This window comes from Pleurodeles waltl, chromosome 6 (genome assembly GCF_031143425.1).
Source record: "Pleurodeles waltl isolate 20211129_DDA chromosome 6, aPleWal1.hap1.20221129, whole genome shotgun sequence".
NCBI classification, from domain to species: domain Eukaryota; kingdom Metazoa; phylum Chordata; class Amphibia; order Caudata; family Salamandridae; genus Pleurodeles; species Pleurodeles waltl.
The window spans coordinates 121,507,048-121,533,096 of record NC_090445.1 but is presented as its reverse complement, the minus strand read 5'-3'; the positions used below and the strand labels follow the sequence as shown (position 1 = coordinate 121,533,096).

The following is a 26,049-nucleotide window of genomic DNA, read 5'->3' as shown; positions in this document are numbered from 1 at the left end:
CTCCCTAGGAGTGTGATAAGTGTTTGGCATAGAGGGGTTGTACACATGCTGTGAGTGTGGTGTTTGTTTGGTGAAAGGGGCGGTGCACTTCCTATGAGTGTGATAAGTGTCTGGTATAGAGGGGTTGCACAGATGCTGCGAGTGTGATGTTTGTTTGGCGAAAGGGGATATGCACGCCCTCTTTGTGTGATTAGTGTTTGGGGTTGTACACATGCAGTGAGTGTAGTATTTGTTTGGTGAGAGGGGGAGGTGCGTGCCCTCCCTGTGAGTGTGATAAGTGTTTGGTAAACAGAGGGGTTGTATACATGCTGTGAGTGTGATGTTTGGTGAACAGGTGGTGTTCTTGGAGTGAATGTGATCTTAGTTGCATTATACGGGTGTGCTGATGCTATGAGTGTGGTATTTATCCGGTGAATACAGATAGTGTGCACTTTCTATGAGCATTTATGTTTTCAGGGCTTGTGTATGTTGTTTGTGATACAGTGTGCTGGACAGGGGTTGTGGTACCGAGGGTCGTGCACTTTCTGCGACTATAAGTGTTTGATTAAGAGGGTAGTTCATTCACTCTGTGATCTTTTATGGGGTTTTATTTTTGCAGATTGGCGCTTCTCTAACGACACCTGCTGATCACCCGGGAGTAGGCGTTCTCCAGCCTAACCGAAAAAAGCCTTCTAGAAAGTGAAAGAAAAACAGAGAGCTCGAGAGAGGGAGAACGATGACTGGAAATAAAAGCGTGAAATGACGAAGGAAACTTTGAGGAAACCAAAACCAAAGATGATTTGCCTCATGCTTCCGCGCCCGCTTCGCCCCCTTCTTTTGGAAGAACCCAGTTCCTTCAAGTGAAGCTAGTTCGAGACCAGGCGCGAGACTCTGCAAATGTCCGCTTAGGAAGTGGAAGAAGGACCTGCAAAGGAGGCCACCTCGGGACTGTGTGGCACGCGTAGTGAAGCCTCCTGTTGGCCCACTGCAGTGAAGCGTCTTTGCACGTCAGTTCACATGAGCCATCTCATGGCTGGCACACATCACCCGCAGGGTCATCTCGTGGCTGGCACACGCCACCCACAGGAGCCATTTCATGGCTGGCAAACGTCTACGCACAGGAGCCATTTCATGGCTGGCACATGTCACGGCACAGGGGCCATCTCATGGCTGGCACACATCACCCACATGGTCATCTCGTTGCTGGCACACGTCACCCACAGGAGCCATTTCATGGCTGGCAAACGTCTCCGCACAGGAGCCATTTCATGGCTGGCACATGTCACGGCACAGGGGCCATCTCATGGCTGGCACACATCACCCACAGGAGTCAGTAAGATTGGGAGGGTGTGAGCTTCAGATTTCCCGACGATCCCGCTGGCACATATTGCTGAAATAAATGATACCACTACCATTGCCCATAAGAGGGGCTTAGGGGCAAGGTAAAGGGAGAGGAATGTAGATTGGTAAGGCCACTAAGTGAGAGAAAGCACATTTGTTTGTGTATTAATCAGAATTATTGAAGTATTCCCAAACACAGCGAGGGAAAGAGTGTGTGTGTGTTTTTTGTGTGTGTGAAATTCTTGGTGAAATCCAACAGACATCTCATCATACCCGACTAAAAGTCCCCCGTACACAACTATTTATCACAAGATGTATTTGTTAAGGAGGTGTAACACCCCTCCCCCTTTCACCAAAGCTACGCCCCTAGTGGCTTGCACATGTCACCACTTAGGAGCCATCCCATGGCTGGCACAGCACTTGTAACTGCAGTGAAGCCTCCTGGGGGCTGGCACGTGTCACTGCAGTACAACCTCTTATAAGCACGTCTCTCCACGGGAGCCATCTCATGGCTAGCACATGTCATTGCACAGAGCCTTCTCATGGCTGCCACGTGTCACTGCATTAAAGCCACCTGAGGACTCAATCAGTCAATCAATGCTTATAAAGCGTGGCTACTCATCCGTGAGGGTCTCAAGGCGCTGGGGGTGGGACCTCAACCGAAGCCACCAAGGTTCCTGGCACTGAATGGCACAGACAGGCTTGCCTTTGGCATGCCATTGGTGTGGCTGCACTGCGGCTGCCATTGAGAAGGGAAGAGGGTGGGGGGAACAGTCAGCTGGGAGGTAGGAGGGTGGGAAAGGTGCTTTGCAGGGGGAAAGCAGAGAAAGAGCGGAGAAAGGATAAAGCACTAGGGAAAAACGAGGGGTGATATAAGAAAAAGGCAGAAAATGCTAAAGTGAAAGAGCGACAGAGTGAAGAAAAAAAAGGCAAATGATATAAGAGAAAGGCAGGAAATGAAAGAGTGAAAGAGCGACAGAGAGAAGGAAAACAAGCATGTGCAATGCAACAAGTCTAACATTACGTCGAGTTAGAGTTATTAGCATTGTAAACTCCTAACCAGACTTTTCTTGCCACATTAAATAAAAAAAAAAAACGAGTGCGATCGGGCTGCGAAATAAAGAGAAAAAGTAGTCCAGAAACCATACGGAAAACATGGAGCCTCGTATGTTTCCAGTACTTTACCGGTGCTCTCGAGGAGGGCTCAACACCGGAAAAGGCATGACATATGCATGCCTTTCATGAATGAAAACAGGCGGATTTTAAAAGGCAAGTGCACGAGCCAATGAAAGTGACTGACGAAACATGGGCATGGTTAAAATTCCCCTAAAGAGAGATTAAAAGAGGGATGGAGCGCTTTGCGCTCACCCCTAAAAAAGCAAAATAGTTACTCGTGATGGACACTAGACCACCAGGGATGAGGTGCAGAGACGAGCCTGCGGGTGGAGGAGGGCCTCGAACTGAGGACTAGCCCATGTCACTCCAGTAAAGCCTCTTATCAGCACACATCACTCCACAGGAGCTATATCATGGCTGGCACATGTCATTGCATGGAGCCATCTCATGACTGGCACACGTCACGGCACAGGAGCCATCTCATGGCTGGCACATGTCACTGTATTAAAGCCTTCTGAGGACTAGCACGTCACTGCAGTAAAGCCTCCTATCAGCAAATGTCAATCCACAGGAGCCATTTCACGGCTGGCACATGCCACCACATAGCAGCCATCTTGTAGCTGGCACAGGGTACCGCATATGAGCCATCTCATAGCTGGTGCGTGTCACTGCAGTGAAGCTCCCTGGGGTCTGACACATGTCACTGCTGTGAAGCCTCTTATCAGCACGTCACTCCTCAGAAGCCATCTCATGGCTAACACATTTCATTACACAGGAGCCATCTCACGGCTGGCACGTGTCACCACATAGGAGCCATGTCATGGCTGGCACACTTCACCGTATGGAAGCCATCTCATGGCTGGCACGTGTCACTGCAGTAAAGCCTCCTGGGGTCCGGCACGTCACTGCAGTGAAGACTCTTATCAGCACGTCACTCCACAGAAGCCATCCCATGGCTAGCACGTCATTGCACAGGAGCCATCTCATGGCTAGCACGTGTCACTGCAGTGAAGCCTCCCGGGGTCTGGTACATCACTGTAGTGAAGCCTCTTATAAGCACGTCACTCCACAGGAAGCCATCTCATGGCTAGCACGTCATTGCAAGGAGCCCTCTCGTGGCTGGCACACGTCACTGCCCAGAAGCCATCTCATGGCTGGCACATGTCACTGCATTAAAGCATAAAGCTCTTATTAGCTCGTCATGGCACAGGAGCCACCTCATGGTTAGCACGTCTCTGCATTAAAGTCGTCTCAGGGTTTTCACATGTCCCTGCACAGGCCCTGCCTCAGGACTGCCACATATCTGCGCAGAGAATCTCTTCTCAGCACACAACTAACTTCTCTGGACAGGAGCAATCTCAGAGCTGCCACGAGCCCCAGAAGAGGAGCCCTTCTCGGCACACAGCACAGCCCCCGCACGTGTAGCCACGTCAGGACAGGCATGTTACAGCCAAGAGCCCCTCTCCGCACAAAGTGCAGGCCCCTGCACGTGAGGCCCCCTCGTGAAAGGAACATGCCACTGCACAAGAGCCCTTTTCAGCACACAGCAAAGGCCTATGCACGTGAGGCCACCTAAGGACTGGCACATGTTACTGCACAAGGGCCCTTTTCAGCACATAAGAAAGGCCCTGCATGTGAGGCCACCTAAGGACTGGCACATGTTCCAACCAAGAGCCCCTCTCAGCACAAAGTGCAGCCCCCTGCACGCGAGGCCACCTCATGACTGGCAAATGTCACTGGACAAAGGTCCTTTTCAGCACATAACAAAGGCCTCTGCACGTAAGACCACCTCAGGACTGGCACGTCACTGCACAAGGCCCCTTCTGCGCACAGCACATGCAGCTGCACGTGAGGCCACCTCAGGACCGCATATGTTACAGCCAAGAGCCCTTAACAGCACACAGCACAGGCCCCCCTAGAAGTGAGGCCACCTCTGGACCGACATTAGTTACAGCCAAGAGCCCTTCTCAACACACAGCACAGGTCCCTGCACGTGAGGCCACGTCAGGACCGACACGTCACTGCACAAGGCCCCTTATCAGCACACATCACAGGTCCCTTCACGAGGGGCCACCTTAGGACCGACACGTCAAAGCACAAGAGCCCTTCTCAACACACAGCACAGGTCCCTGCACGCGAGGCCATCTTAGGACTGGCACATGTTCCAACCAAGAGCCCCTCAGCACAAAGTGCAGCCCCCTGCACGCGAGGCCACCTCATGACTGGCAAATGTCACGGAACAAAGGCCCTTTTCAGTACACAACAAAGGCCCCTGCACGTAAGGCCACCTCAGGACTGGCACGTCACTGCACAAGGGCCCCTTCTGCGCACAGCACATGCAGCTGCCGTGAGGCCACCTCAGAACCGACACATCACTGCACAAGGCTCCTTCTCAGCACACAGCACAGGCCCCTGCACGTGAGGCCTCCTCAGAACCAACACAACACTGCACAAGGCTCCTTCTCAGCACACAGCACAGGCCCCTGCACGTGAGGCCTCCTCAGAACCAACACAACACTGCACAAAGCCCCTTGTCAGCACACAGCACAGGCCCCTGCACGTGAGGCCTCCTCAGAACCAACACAACACTGCACAAGGCCCCTTCTCATCACACAGCACAGGCCCCTGCACGTGAGGCCACCTCAGAACCGGCACATGTCACTGCACAAGGCCCCTTCTCAGCCCACAGCACAGGCCCCTGCACGTGAGGCCACCTCAGAACCAACACAACACTGCACAAGGCCCCTTCTCATCACACAGCACAGGCCCCTGCACGTGAGGCCACCTCAGAACCGGCACATGTCACTGCACAAGGCCCCTTCTCAGCACACAGCACAGGTCCCTGCACGTGAGGCCACCTCAGGACCGCCACATGTCACTGCACAAGGCCCCTTCTCAGCACAGGCTCCTGCACGTGAAGCCAACTCAGGACAAACACGTCCCTAACACATGGGCTCTTGTCAGCACACAGCACAGGCCCCTACACGCAAGGCAAACTCAGGACCGACACACGTCACTGCACAAGGGCCCTTCCTGCGTCTCGCAGAGAAGTCCTTTTCAGCACAGGCCCCTTGTAAGGCAGATCATATCGGGACTGGTGCAAGGCTACTGCACGAGGGCGCACCACAGGTCCGGCACAAGCCCCTACAGAGGACGAGCCCTTCTCGGCGCACAGCACGGCCTCCGCACAGGATAACACTTCAGAGCTAGTGCACGGCGGTCGGTGGTGAAACTGCACCAGAGCATTTCTAGACAAAGAGCAATGATATCTGCACTAGAGGTCAGTCCTGGTGGAGGCATGTGTTCCTGCACGTTACACCCTTTACTGTACAACACACCTTCCTTCAGAAGAAATGACAACTGGGCAGGCAAACTCCCTGCACAAGAGAGCACCCCAGTACTGTATGTGTTCATTGCAGAGCGGTTTGCCTCTGGGCGCTGCATGGGTAGATATAACTGTTCACTCAGTGCTGAGTTAACTGCCCCGGTGGCTGTCGTGGTAAATTTGATTATCTCTAAAGTGATTGCCAGCAGTCCTTGGGGGCTCTGTGAGGAGGCGCGTTTTTCTGTATAGTGTTTGCTGCAGAGGTAGGTGCCTTTAGGCCCTGGTCGGAACCCTTGTCTGGAACATTCGGGATATTTTCTCTAGATTACATTTTGCACAAGGGTAAAAAGAAACAAAATATAGTCTACAACGCGACACCAGGCTAGCACGTTGTCGAACTTCTATGAAATGTGGGAAATTATTTTTTGTTTAAGGGGACAGATTCCGGGAATCGTAAATTACGTTCTATATCACACATTTGGTATTCGATTATGGCACGGGGAAGACCGCTTTCACCAGAAAAACATAACCACTTTTTTAGGAGATAAACGCGAACAGCTTCTTACTTGCCTCAGTGTAGGGTAACCGGCGGCCCCGAGACTGGTGACACAACATGAGGACACACAGGTGCCCGTCTGCTGTCGACTGAGATGAAAGTACACACGAACGTTCCGGCTGGAAGATTGAGGGCCATATTTTTCAATTGTATATGTAAAAAAAAACTACGACCATTGGTATCGGTTCCCAAAATATTAATCGCGGCACTAGGCTTCTTCTCTCGTCAAAACTTAAAGTTCAGGGAAACATTCATGAGCATATGTTTTGTATAGCGCTGCAACACCCCGGCGTGGGCATCTAAGCGCACTGAGGGTCTTGCTAAGAAAAGACAATTAGAACAAAGAGCTTTTAATCAGGTTCTAAAAAGGGAGGAGTAATCAATTTCCAAAACTGCGGCAAGGCTTTGCCACACTGCCCGCAGGCCCTTTGCAAGTGGCATTTTAGTGAGTAAAGCCTCCGGCCTTGTCCCTAAATATTGCCCAGGCCCCCAGAGTCCCAGCTGCCATCAACGTACCATCTAGTCACACCATAACCGGTCAGGCCAAGATTTTTTTTTTATTGTAATTGTAACGCTAGGGCAATCCTAACCACCTAATTTTAATGCACAACTTTAATTTTCTATTTTTTGTTTAAATAACTGCAGTAATATATATTCCAAAGTTTGTCGTAAAAATGAATCGGTATTGTGGCCTGAATTGATGGTGGAATGCGAGGGCGTGGGGCGGGGAGGGGGATGGGGGAAGGCAGACCAACAAAAACAATCGACCCCCCACTTCCTGTTTCTATCTACAAGTGGCTACTGAACTTTCATAGACAACATATCTCCTGGCCCTGCTCTGTTTAGGTGCACGAGAGATGCCCACTGCGAGTTTCACAACATGTACACCTGCGCCTGGCCGTACAGTGGGTTTTCTGCAGTGTTGTGTTTACGCGAAGAAGGAGTGGAAACGCGTGGCCTTTAGGCAGGCAGTGAACACCCATAATGTTGTCGTTTTGTGGCGATCCACATCTTTCCAGTGGTTTTTCGCCAACAAAACGCGCACCTACGCGTAGCGCTCAAGAAGGCTGGTCTAAGTGTGCACATTGGGCTTACAATCACAGAAACCCCTCATATTCTGTGGGCGTAAAGGGAAGGTGTTTTCCCAGCAGAAAATCAGACAAACGCGGTGAAAAAGGTGATACTGCAATGCAGAGGAAGTGCACAGCAGCAAAGGTGACCATGCAGATCTATGAATTGCATGGGGTTCCATGTCGTTCTGTGAGTCCCTCAAAGACGGAAAACTAACGGTAGTTATTGGATTTAAAAACATGCTTGCGGATCAATCCCCGAGTGTCCAGAAAGAAGGTCTCCCGTACATCTGGCTCTTGCCTGCTCTCTGGCTGTATTCAGCTCAGCGCCAAGAAGCCTCTTTCATTCTGCATGTGCTCAGGGAAAGGCGATCACATAAATTATAGCCTTTAGCCCTTGCAAGTCGAAAGCAAAAAAAAAATCTAAACCAAGATATACCTTTATACCCTACAACATCTAAACAATGTACAAAGACTGTTCGGGTACCATAAAACACAATGTAGACAAGCAAACTATAAGTGTAGCTACAATCTCAAATTTCAGCCTTTAATAACACGCAAGGAGTGGACGTGTAACTGCAGTCAATGCGGTGAGTGGCTGAGAGCACTGAAACAGGCAGAGAGCGCACGGTGCAGTTACAGGCAGACGCCACTTGAGTGCAGGCAGACATTGCAAGAAGGTAGCTACAGGCGTATTGGGCGGGTGTTCAGTTACAGGCACAGATCACACAAGGCCACGAAGAAGTCACAAACCGTGCACATACAGGCACAATTTACACATGAATATGATAGGCGGACATCCCATGAAACTGACACCATACAAGTGGAGTGGTAGTTACATAATTCATGGTGGAGGCACAGACAGACAACCACTACTGGAGAAGCAGGCAGACTACCACCCTAAAAGGTGGACATACATAGGTTGAGAAGCAGGCAGACTAGTAAACTGATAGGAAGAAACTAGTGGAGTGGCAGGCAGCCAAACACTGGTGGAGAGACAGACAGACAGACATTAGTGGAGTTATAGGTATACTAATAAAGTGAGAGGCAAAGAGACAAATATGGAAAGACAGACCGACTAATTCAGGGCCTGGCAAATACTAACAGAGTGACATGTAGAGAGCCAAAAGTGAAGAGGCACACAGATTAGCTAAGAGACAGGCAGCCTCCAGTGGAGTGGCAGGCAGACTAGCACACTAACAGCCAGACAGACACTAGAGTAGAGTAATGTAGACTGATAGAGAGCCAGGCAGAAAGGCACTCGTGGAGAGACATGCAGACTAAGAAACTGACAGGTCGACAGTAATAGAGTGACTGACAGACAGACACTAGTGTAGAGACATGCACATTCGGAGACTGACAAGCAGACAGTAGTGGAATGACTGACAAACAGACACTAGTGTAGAGACAGGCAGACAGTAGTGGAGTGACTGACAGACAGACACTAGTGTAGAGACAGGCAGACAGTAGTGGAGTGACTCACAGACAGACACTAGTGTAGAGACAGTCAGACTAACAGAAGTATACACAGAGCAGTAGGGTGACTTGCAGGCACTAGCAGAGACAGGCTGACATTACGGGGAAGGCGAGCAGGCAAATAACAAACATTTGTATTTCCAAATATATGTGACGTATGGACAACGTGGCAAAATAGTAAAAAACGTTTAAATATTTAAGAGCCTGAGTTATAGTTTGATGCTAATGGAAACAGTTCTTCGTTTTGGGGAAATACCCACATTTGTAGGAGAACACACCAGTATATTTTCCTCCGGTATGGGGATAGTATGGAGGAGGATTTTGCATCTCCAAATATTGATTAACTGGATATTAATGAAGATTACTGGTAAGTAATGTGTTCATTATCACCCAACTCAATATCAGCTCTTGAAACATCTGTGTTCAGCAAAGCTGCAGTATAATCAGAGCTCCCCCTTTATAACTCAGATGTTTCTCTTTTTGCAGGTTCCAATACACTGCACCTGCTGTTCATGTTTATTACTTACTGCCTAACATGGGAACATGATATATGAATACTGCAAAACGTTACTGGATACATATTGCCCAGAGTAGCAGTATAGTAACTTTTACAGGTATGCTTTAGTGTGTTAGTGACCGATTTATATGCAGTAGCCCAAGTGACTGTATGTGAGCCACCACCCTATTGTTTAGACCCCTTAAAGGAGTGGTTCTTAACCTTTTGAGTTCTGAGGACCCCCAATTAATCATTACTGGAATCCAGGGATGCCCGCTGAATCGTTTTTAGAATCCCGCGACCCACACTGAGTCACTATTGAAATCTGGGGGCCCCGGCTTAAGCAATTTCAACAATTCTGACCGCAAAACAATAAAAAAACATATGGAAACAATCACCCATCAAGCAAATTAACATATGATGATACATTTTATCAGTGGCGTAACGAAACTGAAGGGGGCCCCCTGCAAAGTACTTGTTGGGTGGTCCCTCCCCCCTGGAACCACTCAGGTTCCAGGGGAGAGGGGCCCATGCATAGTGTACTGTGCTGATGGAGCCCCCTGGAGCTTGGTGGCCCTCTGTACCACGGGGCCTGCGGGGTCATTTGTTACACCACAGCATTTTATTTCATTCAGAAACAAATATAAAAACAATAAAATGTTTAGTTTTAATGGGAAGGTTGGAACTTTTCTAAATTCTAGTGTCCGTACTATCTTGTTTGATGAACCTTCACTGTTGCCACAAATCAATTTGAGGGTACCAACTTAATTTTGAATCTTCAATTTCAAATTTACTAATTTTCAGTTTTACCTTTGGCTACTTTGGAAAAGCGCCCCCCGCCCCCCATTATGGGGGGAGCGCGGCCCCTTAGAGGTCGGGCCGCCTTGGGCCGGACCCTCCGCACTAGTTGTGCGTCGGGCTGGCCAGGTACTTCCGCCCTCACACTTTGCAAGGTGTGGGGGCGGAAGTAGCTCATGGAGAGAAAAACGTTGTGGCTACATTAGCTGATCTGGTCAGAACCGCCGCGTGCCAGTGGGGGGGCTACATAAGCGCCCCCCCCAGAAAGGCTCGGCCTTCTTTGTGGGCGCGACGGAGTGTGCGACCGGATGCTTTTGTGTTGACCCACCCACCCTCTCCCTCTTTTTAGGTTGGAGAAGAAGTACTAAAGTAACCTGAGGCAACAGAGGGGTCCCCAAGGCTGGGGCCCTGGTATAACACCAGAGATAAGATCCTGAAGTCCTGGACCAACCTGCGGATGTACACACCAGATTAGGGGATGGGGAGCCCAAATCACTGGGGTGGCCACGGGGCTCCCGCTCCTGGCCGCCCCGTTACATCCCTTGACAGATTGGTGTTTGGAGAGGGGGTGGAACCTGAGCATGTGGGCAAGGAATGGTGAAATCAGGGTTCCCGCCCCCTATGGATACAGGTGAGGAACAGTTCACCTGTGTGTCCAAAGGAGGTTAAGGACAGGAGGGATCCTGTCACAATTGATTTATGGTTACAGATGGAAATGTACAAATTAATTTATGCTATGGTAGATTTGCTTTGAAAAGTTTATTGAAGTGATTTATGATAAAAATGTGTGTTATGTTATTAACAAGTAAAATAAAATAAAAACTTCTTCCAACAAAAAGTTGTCGGTCTGAGTATAACCAGCGTTGGGGTGAGGGCCTGCTGGCGGTCTCTGAGATCTATGTTTATATACAGTTTATTAATCAGTTAATATTATTAAATTTTATAAACAGTCTGCGGACCCACTGGGTGTGCATAATGGACCCCCAGTCCCCCTGACCACAGGTTAATAACCACTGCCCTACAGGTAGTGTAACTTATTGTGCCCATGTGCTGGTGTTAAACTCTACTCTGTTTGATTCCTGTACTCTTGCAGCCTTGTGGCACTATGTAAATCGAGGCTGAGTTTTTATGAACTTTACTTGCAGTGTTCTGCAGTGGTGCTAACATCCTTAATATCTGGTTTACATATCACAAAACTATGTAAATAAACAATCTGCAAGATATACCTCAAGGTACCACAAACGCCTTACTCGTCAACTCCCCCATTTACTTTTCTCACAAAATATCCGTGTATGGCGGTTCACACAACCTGTCATCTAAAAATATAAATCTTTCTGCATGTTTTCCACACTTCAAGGAAAAGTGCACACAGCGCAGATTTCTCGGGAAATGCCCCCACAGCCTGGAATGTTTTTTCTATACCCTCAAACACTTTCTGTAAAATATTCTTATTGAGAAACATTTTGCATGTGACCTCAAAATGTCATTTCTTTGTCGTATGTGTAGTGGCCTCTGTATTTATTCTACTAAAGAATTAGGTTGTTAATTTTACTGCTGTTATGGAAATACCATTTTACAGCACTCTAAAATTGTTCCACTCTCTGCTATTGATAATGATGTGTATAAAAGCTGTGTACAGCGTTCTGAAACTGTTCAACTGAATGCTACCCATATGTGCAAACGGTTTGCACAGCACTTTGAAATTCTTCCACTCAATGCCACTCGCGGTCATGTTTGCAAACGATTTGCACAGCACTCAAAGTGTTCCACTCAATGCTTCACGTACTCATATTTGTAAACACTTTGCAAGGTGCTCTGAGATTGTTTTATCGTGTTTCTTCTACACAAGTTCATGTCTTTGCTCAGCCATGGTCCCATAATGACTTCCTGTTTGCCTGTATCCCCTCGTCTCCGCATGACTGCCTCTCCCACTGCTGAAAGCACAATGTTACATGCAGTCTTTCGGCTTCCGCTATACTCAATTCTCACAGCTGGACTCAGTGGAGTTCGCGCTATAGAGAACAATATACAAATAAAAGAAATGCACAGCGCAATCACGCATGAACCTGTGTTGCCCATGCAGCACAAATCTGAAACAAAAAAATAAAGGAGTGCAGTGGTCGACGTGTGCAGTCACGAGAAGTCCACGAGACGGCCGTATCTACTTACAGACACATAACAGCAAGTTGTCCATGCTTAACACTATATGCAGATCCTTTTGGGGAAATAAATTTGATCAATTATGACTCAGCAAGTGGCCTGGAAAAGGGGGCGGGCATAGTTATGAAGAGATGCACCCAGGATGATAAGTAATCAGTACGGATGGGTGAGTCACTGAAGGTTTGAGAAGGCTCTGGCCCGGCTTCAAGTCCTCGTGAACTCTCGAGCCCGAAACAAGCCAAGCTTTTATGTGGCTTCCACTGATGTTCTCTTACTTAATGCTCAAAGCATCTCCCTCCTCCCTGTATCAAGAGTCGGGAGTCCTGTGAAAGTGAATGCAGAAGAATCTTATGCTAATTACTTATCATACAGTCGCCCTCCCAGTACTCTCACAGTATTTGCCGGTACATGACAATCAGCCGTCTGAACTGATGACCCCGATGGGGTATGAAAAGTCAAAAACACAGAGGCCCTTATTTATACTTTTTTAGCGCCACATTTGCGTGTTGTATTTTGCAAGTTTGTGCCATTTTTGCGCCAAAAAGTGGCGCAAATGCAGTGCTAAAAAAGTATAAATATGGGCCAGAGTGTGGGCTCTACATGAGAGTGCGTCTGCAGCCCAGCTCTGTGCTTCACTTGTGTTCACCTCTCAGGCCCTTTGTTTTACAAATCCATGTGCCCCAGCTGAGTTGTTGGGCTTCTCCAAAGAAATCTGTCTTTGCTACTTCTGGGCTAGTTAGTGAGACCAACATTAAAATAGATTATTATGCCTGCCCTTAAGTTAACTTTGTGATTTTTTGTTTCAAAAAGGCTGCTTGTCAACTTAATTTCATAAGTCATATCGATAAATGTTTATCATTGCACGGATGTAGCTCCTCGAAGAATTAAACACCAAGCATTAACCTTTGGTGTAAAACGGGAGAGAAAGCTATACCCATCTAAGTGGCTGAATTGCACAATGAGAAAGCAGAAACAATCCCCCTTAATTAAAATGTGAGATCCTCCGCAATAACTTTATTTCACTGTGCCTCCTTCATCATATTTGAAAGCACCTTGAAATCCAACCATTAAAGATGTCTGCTGTGCAAAAACCTCCACTGTGTTTGGTTTACTAAACTATCAGTGCTCTATCTATAGGGAGCACATGATCAGTTACTTGCTGCTTGGTTCATTAAAGGAATTGTTGCCAGGGCACTGAAGGTGCTATGGGTGTTTCTAAGTAAGTGTTTAGATAGTATCACTTTTAATAAATGGCACTCGATATAGTCTTACATATTACCTTATTACAGGAGATTTGTGACATCTCTAGTCGCTTGTAATAAAGAAATGACATACCTGAGCAACTCTAATAATTTATTATGGTCAAGTTCTGGTGTCATAATGCCTGACCCCAGAGTCAGCAGCCAAAGTAAAGGGCAGTTCACTTAAAACTGAATTTTTAACGGTGAAAACAAAAGCAGGCTTTTCCTTATGTCCTTTTTTCCCAGATGAACATTGATCAGCAAAAAAAAAAAAAAAATGTGTTAATGGTAACATGCTATTTTTTGCAGGCTTTATATTGATATAGGAAAGACAGAACATTTCTGCATGTTTCTACACAGTCTGAGGTACAGTAGTTATTTTATATCTGACATCTTAAACTGATTCTAATGTATTATTGAAAAAATAATTAGCTGCTTTTTATTGTATTTAATTTCGCACTATAGGTTATTATTTTGGTCTTTATGTCTGCAAACATCCTATCTCTTCAAAATAAAAGAGCACAATGTGGATTTTAACTATTTGTGGGAACGCTGATGGTGTTACCTTGTATTATATGGAATAAAATACCCCCTGTCATACATTATAAGGATATTCCAAATTATCGCAGAGTTCCAACTACCTTGTAAAGGAGTTCAGCCTCTAATTGTGTTCCTCTATATGGTCCTGGAACTACATGCAATACCCTTATAATGTACAGCAGTAGGTGAGTTATCATATACATACATTAATATACTAATCAGTAACCCATGTGCTTTATAAAACTGATTTGAATTTTCAAGAGTCTTCAGCACCTTTTAACATGACGTTTGTTGCATGATTTACATACCAAATATTTTGATGCCTCCACTCGTGCTCCGGCTCTGAGAGCCAAGCAGGCCTCCTGGACCAGCTAGCCCTGTTAAACTGCTGGCTTGCCCGACTCTGATACACAAACACGTAGCCATAAGGCAATCACTGAAGATGCAACCTTTGTGCAGGCCTAGCGTAGTGACAGGTACGTCAGTGACCCCGTGCGTGGTCACGCAGCTACCAAGTGTGACCCTACGTGGGCGCAGGCCACGTTAGGACCGTTGCAGCTCATGCGCAGTGACAGCTTACACAAGTCATCTCGCGCCTTGAGTGCTATGTGGAGTGACAGAAATGGCACAGCTGCTTGATTCACCCCTTACAGGCTACAGGACACCTGGTAGTCACTTCACGTCCAATATCCGGCGAGCACCAGTGTCAGGCTCGTTGCAGTGGTCTCACTCCCGAGAGCAGGCCCCCGTATAGTCCGTCTCCTTATGCCAGGTTCAGATCCATCGTCTAATGGCAGGTCCCAGATAGCGCCTGTCGATCCGCGCTCACGCACTATCACGAAGTGTTTTTTTTTACGTGCTGCGAAGTGGTCTTTCAATAATGGCGCATTACAAATAGAGCTTGAAGACATATTGCGGGCATGTGCCTACTACTCCCCTTCACACGTTGAGATGCACATGAAAACATCGCACAGCCAGAGCCCATGTTCACCAACAGACCTACTCGAGACACCTCACAGTTCATGCCGCGTGTTCGGCGACATTACAGATCCCATGTGCAGTGAAAGTCCTTTAAGGGATCACCTCTAGATTTCGCTTTCGGTGATAGGCCCAGGTAGAGTAAATGTACACCACAAATCCCAGACAGAATGAACGGAATACTGTGTGCCACAATTATCACAAGTGCAGCTGATAGGCACATTTCACAACCACATACTCAAACTGCACAATGACTCACGCACCTAAGCCTCATGCACCAATTATCAGCATGCGTGCAGGGCCAGTTTCAGCGCTAGTGGTTCCCTGTGCGACAATGTTTGTTGGTGCCCCCCAGTGACCACCTCTGCCACGGTTTGCCTTTAACAGTGCCCCTCAAGACACTGATCTTTCTCCAGGCTGAACATTAATCACTAGAGTTATTTTGGTATTTTTATTGTTGCCTCAAAATTGCTGGAGAAAAGGAACGCTGCAGCAGGTGCTTTTACATAATATACTTGAAAACACGGCGCCCCACCGGAAGTCCGCACCCGGTGCGGTGGCACCGGTCGCACCGCCTTATAGCCGGCCCTGTGTGTAAACTAGCACCCCATGTACGATACCCATATACTCTGCTATTATGCGCATGAGCTGTCCATCTAATCTCCATGTTGGTTAATGCAAATTAGGTGTCTATGCTGTGCGTACGCGACCAAAATCACTAACACAGAAGCGTGGACAACAGAAATTGAATGCCCATTGGCACCCCAGACCCCACGCAATCCCTCATGTACTAAGATCCCGTGGAAATACCTGCTCGTGCACCAGAACCCCGAATGCCCCAGCGACCTTTCCTTGCGCATGCGCCGCTGCCCCCTACCTGCCCTGCTTGGTGATGATCATCTCTGTCTGGTGCTTGTGAAACTTTGCCCAGAGCGGGTAGTTGTTGAGTACCACCTGCAGCTTGCCCACGCTCTGGTATCCTGGCATTGGGTAGAGTGCTCCGCGGTGGAAACCGTGCTGTCCTGCGCTGGGATAGGAGCCCTCACCCGCCGCTGGGTATAGCTCGGTGGCACCAGTCGGGTACAGCTCGCTGGTGGGCATGGAGTAGCCATTGGGGCCTGTGGCCTGTGGTCGCACGGGGCTGTACGGGTACCCGTTGAGGGGTAGCGGGCTGAGGAAGCGCCCTGGGCTTCCCATCCCAAAGCCTGCCTGCCCTGTGTAGGCAAAGTTGAGGGCACAGGAGTCCGGTGGGGCAGGCTCTGGGCAATACAAGCGGTCGGCAATACCCATCTTTAGTTCAGGCAGGTCCTTGCCCAGCGCCTCGGGCTCCTTGGCAAGATCCTTGGTGAAGCTCTGTGAGTCCGCGCCCAGCATGGTACTGGCACTGCCGGCTGCAGAGCCCTGGTCTAGGGCGCCCATGAGCGTCTGGCACCGATGGGCACTGAGTGGGTGCTGGAGTGAGGAAGTACCGCAAGGGCTGATGGTAGACAAACAAAGAGAGGCACTGGTTGTTTTGGTGGCGCCTGGAGACTCACGGGCTTGGGGCGCAGCATGTACTAGAAAAATGGGGGCACGGAGAGGGCAGGAGGCAATGAAGGGTACCAGCGGGTAGTGGGTGTGCAGAGTGGTGGTGCCGAGGGGTAGTTGGCACCAGAAATTTTTCTAGAGCGAATGCAGTAGGGGTAGTGAGAGTGGCCAGGGGCACATGACTCACTGAGGGTACCGGTGATGCTTAGGTGAGTACTCTGGAGGGCAGGGGTCTTGAGGAGCCCCAGTAGGATGCGGGTGAGATGTTATGTGCAGCACTCTAGGAATACTTGAGTATTGGTGATACCGGGCACACTGGGACTACTAAAGTATCAGTGACACTGGGCACTCTGGGAGCATAGAGTACATGTAAAAGTATTGGTGACACTAGGCGCTCTTGGGGTACTATATTACCTGCGATACTGAGCCCTCTGGGAGTACTGGAGCACTGATGATAATGGGCACTCTGGGAATACTAGACTACAGGTAATAATGGACACGCTGGGAGTACTGGTGATGATGGGCACTCTGGGTGTACTAGAGTATTGGTTATAATGGACACTATGGGAGTACTAGGGTACTGATAATATTCAGCATTTTCAGAGTACTAGAGTACTGGTGATAGTGGCTGCTCTGGGAGTACTAAGATGCCTGTGATAATGGGCACTCTGTGAGTACTAGAGTATTGGTGATAGAGGACACCCTGTGAGCACTAGACTACAGGTGATTATGGGCTCTTTGGGAGTATTGGAGGATTAGTGATACTGGGCACTCTGGTAATACTGGGTACTCTGGGAGTATTAGAGTTCAGGTGATAGTAGACACTCTGAGATCACTGGGACACCAGTGGCACTGGGGCTCTGTGAGGCTTGGGCACCAATGTAACTAAGTCACTCTATAAGTACTGGAGTACTAATAATGATAGGCGTTCTGATAGTTTTAGGACGCCAGCAACACTGGGTACTCTGGGAGCACTGGAGTACCAGTGACACTGGACGCCCTGCAAGTGCAGTGACAATGGTGTAACTAAGTCACTCCTTGAATACTGGGATACCAGTGATACTGAGCTCTCTACGAGTACGGGGTGTACTTGGAGTACTAAAACAACAGGTATATTAGGTGCACTATGAGTGTTGAGGCATTGTTGTTACTAGACCACTCCTAAAGTAAAGGGGTACCAGGGATAGTGGGCACTCTGGGAGGGTTGGGTGCAATGGTGTTACTAGGTCAGTCCTTGAGTACTGGGGTACTGATGATACTGGGCACTCTGAGAGTACAGCCACACCAGTGATTCTGGGTGCCCTGGGAGTACTGAAACACCAGTTATGCGAGGTGCTGTATAAGCAATGAGGCACGGATGTTACTAGGCCACTTCTGAAGGACTGGCATGCCAGTGATGCTGTGCACTCTGGGAGTTATGGGATACCAATGACACTGGGTGTTCTGTGAGCACTGAGGCACAGGCGTTACTAGGTCACTACTGAAGCACTGGCGTACCAGTGATACTGTACAATCTGGGAGTATTGAGGCAATAGTGTTACTAGGACAATCCTTGAGTACAGGATACTTGTGATATTGTGAACTCTGTGAGCGCTAGGGCAACAGCAACACTAAGTGCTCTGGGAGTTCTGGGAAGTCGGTGTAACTGAGTCACTCCTTGAGTACTAAGGTACAGTAATAATGACCACTGTCATGTTACTTTGGAAAAAGTGGTACTGGGAGCTCTGGCAGTATTGAGGTACCAGTGTAATAAGGTCACGCTAAGTGCACTGGGGTGCTAATGACCTTGAAGGGTCTTGCAGTACCGATGTATAGATGTATTTTTTGTGCTTTTTAAAGCACTACGCGCCACTCAAGGTTGGTTTAGAGATGTGTGCTGGAGCACTGGTGACAGTCGAGGCTTTGAGAGTACTGGGGCACTGACTAAACCCCAGCTCTGGAACTGCTAAGGTATCAGTCAAACCTGAAACTTAAGAAGTACTGGGTAATGGGCACACTGGGACTATTACCCTTGGGACTATTAGGGTACTGTTGACAGTGGGAGCACTGGGATCCTGGTGACCCTAGGGCACACGTAAAAAATGGAGTACTTATGTAGTTGTTACACTGAAAGCTGTGACTCAAGAAGTACTTTGGTACTGGCCACATTAAAGTGTTGGACACTGTGGGAGTACTGAGGTACTTTTTATAATGCAGTACTGGACACAGGCGGCTCTGGCAGTATTAGGGTGACATATTAGGGTGCTGTTGGCCTGCAGGTACTTGAAACTCTACAAGTATTGGGTATATTGGTGACAATGGGGAAAAGGTGCTTCTGGGAGCAAGGGTGACACTTGAGACTCTGCAAGTACTGGGGTACTGGTTACTCTCGGAAAGGCACTTCTAGGAGTACAGGTGGCACTTGATACTCTGCAAGTACTGGGGTACTAGTTACTCTGGGGAAAGGTAATTCTGGGAGAACCGGTAACACGAGACTCAGCAAGTACTGTAGTACTGGTTGAACTGGGCGCTTTATATTTCTGGGTACTCTTGACAAAGTTCACTTGTGACTCTTTGAGGATTAGAACCCTTGCAGCTCTGGGAGTACTTGTGACACAGGAGGCCCTGTAGTAGTGGGTAGTGCCGAGCGCAGGGGGTCTGGTGGCACTGGGTGGTCGTGTGAAGCGGGGAGGGGTCGCTGTCCTATGTCCTTGCCATGTTTGCACCCACTTACCCCACTTATTTCTTCTCCTAGTGCCCCGTCGTGTGCTGCCCTGCGCACCCAGTTACCCAAAGTAAAATGCTTCGAACGGCCTCAGCCCCGGGGTGGGTGGGAGGGTGTAGGGTGCGGGGGGTGGAGAGGCTGGTGAATGTCTGCAGAAGAAACCCGTAAAAGTACGCCCGTGGCCTTTAGACCGCTATATGGTTAAGAGGGTGGGTGGTTGAAGCCGTAACCGAGAGAGTACGCGGATGAGGGACTGAGGGAATGTGTGAATAAAATGGGTGTGTGGGTGAATGATCGCCTTCAGTGAGCTAGCTGGACAGAATGATTCCAAAGAATGAGTGGGCGAGTCATGCACCATTTCACGCGGCTGGTGCTCCCTAGCGGACAGTCTTCCTGAGATGACCGTCACCCCGGAGACTGCCAGGGTTGTGGCACCGAGGTGACAGATCCCTGGCGCCACCGAAGCCCTCGTTCACACTTGCCCCATGCTTTGAGCCCACATTGGGGCCACTGGTTCCATACAATGCCCGGTTTCTGTGTTGCCAGACTTCACACCAGCCCCAAGCTGAGCTCCCCTTTGCTTTACCCACACGCCCCTCAACTCTACTTATTCCCGGGGGATCTTCAAGTCTCAGGTGGCGACGCGCAGCGTCCTCTTTCCTTTTCCCCGGAGAGCCACTGGTCTCTGGAGTGGCCGGTACTCGGTGGCCACAGAGGGGCGCCCAGCACTCCGCGGGTGCTCACTGATGCTACAGGTGCCTGGTGTAAAGTTCACGTTGTCCAGACCTTGGTGCCCGGTCACGGTGTGGTTTCTTCTCACTGGTGTCCAGACTCTGGAGCTCTATTCCTTTAGCTCAGTCACTGTACTCGGTCCCCGGTGCCCCGGCTGAAGCAAATTGCATGGAGTTGCCGCTCTCCAGTGCCCTTCTCCCTTGGTAGGTTTTTGGTGCCCGTTCCTCGGTGACAGGTCTTTTGTGCCCGCTCCCTGTGCCCCGTCGTTGGCACTTCTGCTGCTTGACTCTCCAGTGCCCGGTCTCTAGTGCTAGGTCTTTGGTAGTAGAGGCAGGCTCTAGTGCCAGGCCTTTGGTGCCCGACCCCGGTGACAGGACTCTTGTGCCCGCTCCCTGGTGCCCGGTAGATGCACTTCTGCTGCTCGCACCGACCACGTTCCAATCCTGCAATGAAAAACTTCGACAGCGCACAGGGGAGCCGGCTCTGCGGCTCATCATTGGATGGCAGGATTCGGGGGCGGGGTTTGTTTTGCATATTCGTGCTCACGGCCCGCCGCTCTGCGAAACGTGAGGGCCCGGGACACACTTGCGCTGCATATTGTCCCACGGGCCAGGGGCTCGAGGCCACCCCGACCCACATTAACAGAGTCGAGTGCACTAGTATTTATACAGTGCGTACCTAGCCTCAGCAACGGAGCTATACATTAGAGGGAGACGTATATACGTGGGGAGCGGCTATACTTATTTAAGTTACATTTGACAGTGTTATGATGAGACGGTCAGGTGTACCTGAGTGGTCACTTTGGGGCGCATAGGAGTGTGTGTTGTTTTCATGTCAGTGTCTGATGTTCTTTTGCAAGAGGCCTTTGGGGTCTATTTTAAGGTCGGTAACAGAATAAGTAAGATCGGCTGCTGGCAGGCCGGTGACGGTCTGTCTTGGGCTATATTGGTGTTATTTGGTGGCCCTTTAATGCCATGTGAGTGGTTATGGCAATCATTTTTATTCAAATGAAGTTATTTATGTTACGTGGATTGGTATAGCGCTTTATCATCATTTGTATGGCTAGGTAGCGCTTTTGGAATCTGGGCGCGCACTCTGACCCTGGAGCTCTTATTAAACAGAGTCAACGCCCGTGGTCGTGTTCTGTAATGTTTAAAGTTGAATGTTAAGTGAATCAAGACTTCATCTCCCAGAATTCCTCCCGGTCTTAAATGAAAGCCCATGATTGGCATCACGTATCCGGGTGACGCGCAGTCTTCTGATAAACCTTACCAAATGTCTTTGATGCTCTCACCCCTAGGCCGAACAGAGCTGGGCTCTTCCCCGCCCAGACGACTGCAGACAGCAGCGTGTGCGTTTAGCTAAAAACAGCTGCAACTCTTCAAAAACACTGATGCTAAAATGCAGCGATCACACCCTCGCCGTCTCCACGGACCGAACCTCACCTTTGGGGTGTTCTACCAGACACTAGTATTCTGTGACAAACAGTAGCGTAGCAAGAATGTCGCGGGTCCTAGTGCAAACAAAGAAAATTGCCTCTTTGATGTTGGGGTAGTAAAATTAGGGGTGGGCAAGCAATCGATCTGATCGGATCTTAGAGCCCTTGCACGAGTCGGGCCCTGAAAACATACGCTAAGTAATTCATACTATGTAAAATATGATAACGTCGCTTCAAAATAAAAAAAGAGCACTCCTTTAACACATAGAAGCTTTGACATTCATATGACACTTATAGCACTGCACTGAGAAGTACTTATTAAAAGTGATAGTTTTGTACAACTGGTATTCTGAGCTCATCCTTGAATGTGCTTTCATATGCGATAATGAAGAACAAAGTGTTTTGGTGAAATACAACTTTTGCCTACAATCACACAATTTTACAGGGAAGCCGTGATTTGTCCTTACCTCTGAGCAGTCTTTAAATATAACTCAAACTCGAACTTTACATGAGCACCAGTTACCTTACACGTGCAGGGGACTCAGTGATTTGCAAGAATGACAGGATGTTGAGCTGTCGCTGAGACTTGACCTGGTTCCCCAGTTTCAAAGCCTGGCAGCGACACCACATACTGGGTGGAGGGAGGGAGAGAGGCTGGTAGATGCCACATGAAAGCTCGGCTCGTTATGGGCTCGAGGTTCCAGCAGGACTGCGAGCTGAGCCAGGCTATAGGCTCGAGCTTTCAGTGGCTCGCCAACCTCAAGTTAAATACAGCAGTTATCAGGTTTCAATGTGCCCCTGTGGTCTCTGTGCCCAGGTGCCACTGCACCTGCTGCACTGATGGTAGCTACGCCCCTGGTGACAAAGTCCTTCATGTGTACCCAGATGAGCTTCAGCTTTCATTGCTCTCGTGTGTGCCAGAGCTGCAGGGCGAGTACGTGAGTCACGGAAGGCGACTTAGCCTTTCATCTCCTGAGGACGGAAACGCGAGCTCTGATGTCAGTTCAAAAGTTGTATTAAGATGTGTTCTTGGCACAGGACACTGACGAAGAGTGCAGAAAAATGAAAAGTTGGTGTAACTAAATTTTACTACATTGTATGTTTTTTTTAAGTTGCTCGCTGTACATTATTTAGTGTTAATCGCCGCTCTCTGTTATTCCGTTCTTTGGCTGACACGACATCTGTTGTGTTATACATTCCATGTCACTGCGTGTTGATTTATACTACATTCATTCACGTTGTTCTAGCTTGTGTTATAATGTTCTATGTTGCCTATTCTATGTTGTGTTATTTGATGGCAAGTTATTCCCTGGCAGGCTATCCTTTGAATATTATTGTGATTACTACGCTGGTTTTATATTCTGCCATGATGCTACATTCTATGCAATGGAGCGCTGATCTATGTTATGTTGCTCTAGCGCGCGATATGTTGTGTTATGTACTCCAGGCTGTGCGTGCTTCTGTTATGGTGTGTTATATTGACAGTCTATGTCGTTATGATATTCTTTGTTATTGTATGTCATTTGGCTAAAATATTATTTCAAGTGTTAGAAATGTTTTATTCTATGTTGTGGTATGTTGAGTTAATCTGTATCATGTTATGCTAATGTATGTTACATTATTTTATGACGCTGAAGGTTATACAATATGCTATTTGCTGTGGCCTTCATCTATATTAGTTAATGCTGCTGCCATTTTATGTTATATGGCTCTGGTCTACATTATATTGTGTTTGTATTGTTTTGTTTGTGTTAGTCTTTATCATGTTTTTCTGCTCTTCTTTAGTGTTACATTGCTCTGATGTATATTATGTTATTTCATGTCCTGTTGCTCGAGTTTATATTTGTTTTCGTTATGTTATTTAGTATATTATCGCGTAGCTGTAGTTTATGCCCTCCTAGTGCCTGGGTATTCATCGAGGGTCTTCGTGGCGCTCAGGTGATGCGAGTCTGTGTCAGTATCGCCTCGCTCGCTCAGCTTCGTGAACAGTATCTGCGGCCTGCGGGCGCTGAATAGGCTCTTCCTGAAGAGATGCTCTTGCAGCGCACGCCTGGCACGGGCGCCTCCTCGCCGTGTAGTGAAACCACTGCACCCACAGTGACGTGGCCACCAGGCCTCGTCTTCTGCTGAAGGCCCGGAAGCGAGGCGCAGAGCGCCCAGGTTCCGTGGCCTGCCTGGCAGTGGGTGCCGCCTGTCAGCTCCTCCACCAAGCCGCAGGGACCTTTGGGGCTTTCTGAGGTCAGTCGGGGAAACAAGAGCCGCGCAATGCTCTCACAGCACCCCGAAGAGCAGGGACCCTTTCCCTTCCAAGGAGATAGGGCCATTTTACCTGGAAGTCGGACAAGAAGGGTTACTTCTAGGGTTTTTTCCACAAGGAGATTAAGTGGTTCGTACAGTCACAGGATGTTGAGCCGAGGCAGTGACCCGAGCCTGGGGCCAGATGTAGGAAGCATTGTGCATGGTGCAAACTGCCAAAATTGCAGTTTGCGCCATGCAAAATGCTCATCGCGATGCTCATTCACATTTTGCGAGTCTGTACCGACTCGCAAAATGTGAATGCGACTCGCAAATAGGAAGGGGTGTCCCCTTCCTATTTGCGACTCGCACCGCAATGCCAAATTGCTTTGTGACCGCGAACGCGGTCGCAAAGCAATTCGCAGTTACCACCAGTGTCACACTGGTGGTAACCCATTCGCAAAAGGGAAGGGGTCCCCATGGAACCCCTCCCCCTTTGTGAATGTTGCCAAAAAGGTTTTTTCAGAGCAGGCAGTGGTGCCTACTCTGAGAAAACGAAACCAAATGGTTTTGTTACTTTTTTTGTTTTGCAACTCGTTTTCCGGGCTGCAAAATAAAAAAATTAAAAAATGCTTTATTTAAAAAGCAGTCACAGACATGGAGGTCTGCTGTCTTCAGCAGGCCGCCATCCCTGTGAGTGCAGGGACTCGCTATGGGGTCGCTAAATGCGACACACCTCATTAATATTAACGAGGTGGGTCTTTGCAACCCCATAGCGAATCACAGACGGTGTCTGAGACACCATTCTGCATCCACATTGGCGATTCGGAAATTGCTACATCTGGCCCTTGGTTCCTCAATTCCAAAGTCGACAGGTCTGACCAGTAGGCCGCATCCTCTGTATCTTGGTAAACAGGCGTCTTCTGTCTACATCTCTTTGACAGGGTTTCTCCAGAGCTCCACTAGGGTTTTACCTGGGACCCTGTGAAACTACACAAATCTGTCTACAGTGACACCTCAGAGGAAAGGAAAACAGGAAAACTCGTTGCAGTTTAAATATTTAAATATAGGTCACGTCACCCTTCAGCTACTGGGCCATGGTTGACTTCAAAGGCTCCTCCAGGGTCTTCCATCAATTGACAACAAGCCTGATCAGACTCCTCTCAAACCTCCATTTTGTTTTCCACCCAGACACAGGGCATTAATCTAGCACCCATATAGTGAAGCACAACACACACGCTACGCTCACCATTCCGAATAAGCTAGTACTCTCCGTCCATGTCCCACACTGATAGATTAACATATTTTTTTTCAGGAAGGAATAGGTAGACCTCTTAAACTTACATTATGTGCCCCTCACCCCAACGCAAAACCACGACCTGAAGCCATTATTGCATGAAAGTCCTCAGTGAACACACATTATTGTATTCACTGACGTGAAAAGTAAAAAAAAAAAAATATCATATCATGACCTTCTGAGCAGTTTAACACAGGTAGAGGAATATGTTTTCTAGAGCAATCAGGTGACGTTATTATCCTTTTGAAAGATGGAGGAAAAGGGTTGAGCACCTGGGTGACCAGACTGGGTTAACTTGGGCAAGGCAGCAGTGAGGGTGGTAGTATGTAGATCTCTTTATAGGGGCAGTGAAAAAGGCTTTACCCACAACCATTCCAAATTGGTATTCACATTTAAGTTCAAGATGGCAAAGGCATAGGGATGTCTCCCACAGATCTTCAGTAAGATGGTTGTCGGACAACCTCAGGTGCTCTACCCACATCCATCCACACACCCTTGCACCCATCTGGCCTCCAATGATCGCTGCGGGACAAATGGGGGCTTGGCACAGGGACTGGTTCTGTGCCGGTCTCCTCCTGCTGATGAACAGCAACTTGGTGTGCCTCTCTGTGGTCCTCTGCCGGCACTAGTGTCTGCATAGGGTTTCCTCTGGTAGGGATGACCCCTGAAGCAAAGATGCTACAGATTGCAGCTATAAGAAGATCACTGGCCACAACCCCAGTATAAAAAGCATGAGATATCACAGCCCCTGCCAATTAGACTGAAAAGTCCAGGTTGATCTCATAAATGGGGAATACACTGGCAGACACCATTATAATCCGCCAGCCAACACATCGGTCATTTTTCTCCTAAATCAAGTCCAAGCTAATTATGGCGATGATGATGTTGGTTTTGCTGATAGAAGGACTCTGCACTTCCTGTGCTACACACCAGCTCTTCTATTGTATAAGTGCCTCACAAAACTACCTGAACAGATCTTTCTGGCACACAATGGTCCACCAAAATTCCCCGGGTGCACAAAGACTACGTAAGGCCCATAG

General features: G+C 48.5%; 1 protein-coding gene across 1 annotated transcript in view; it reads right to left on the bottom strand.

Annotated features, from left to right (window-relative positions):
* Nucleotides 1-20,486, bottom strand: part of TBX21 (T-box transcription factor 21) — a 111,805-nt gene extending 91,319 nt beyond the window's left edge. Inside the window, exon 1 of the mRNA XM_069237505.1 lies at nt 15,954-20,486. Coding sequence (XP_069093606.1) covers nt 15,954-16,495 — 542 coding nt within the window. The 5' untranslated portion in view covers nt 16,496-20,486. The remainder of the gene's footprint in view (nt 1-15,953) is intronic.
* Nucleotides 20,487-26,049: the final 5,563 nt, after the last annotated feature.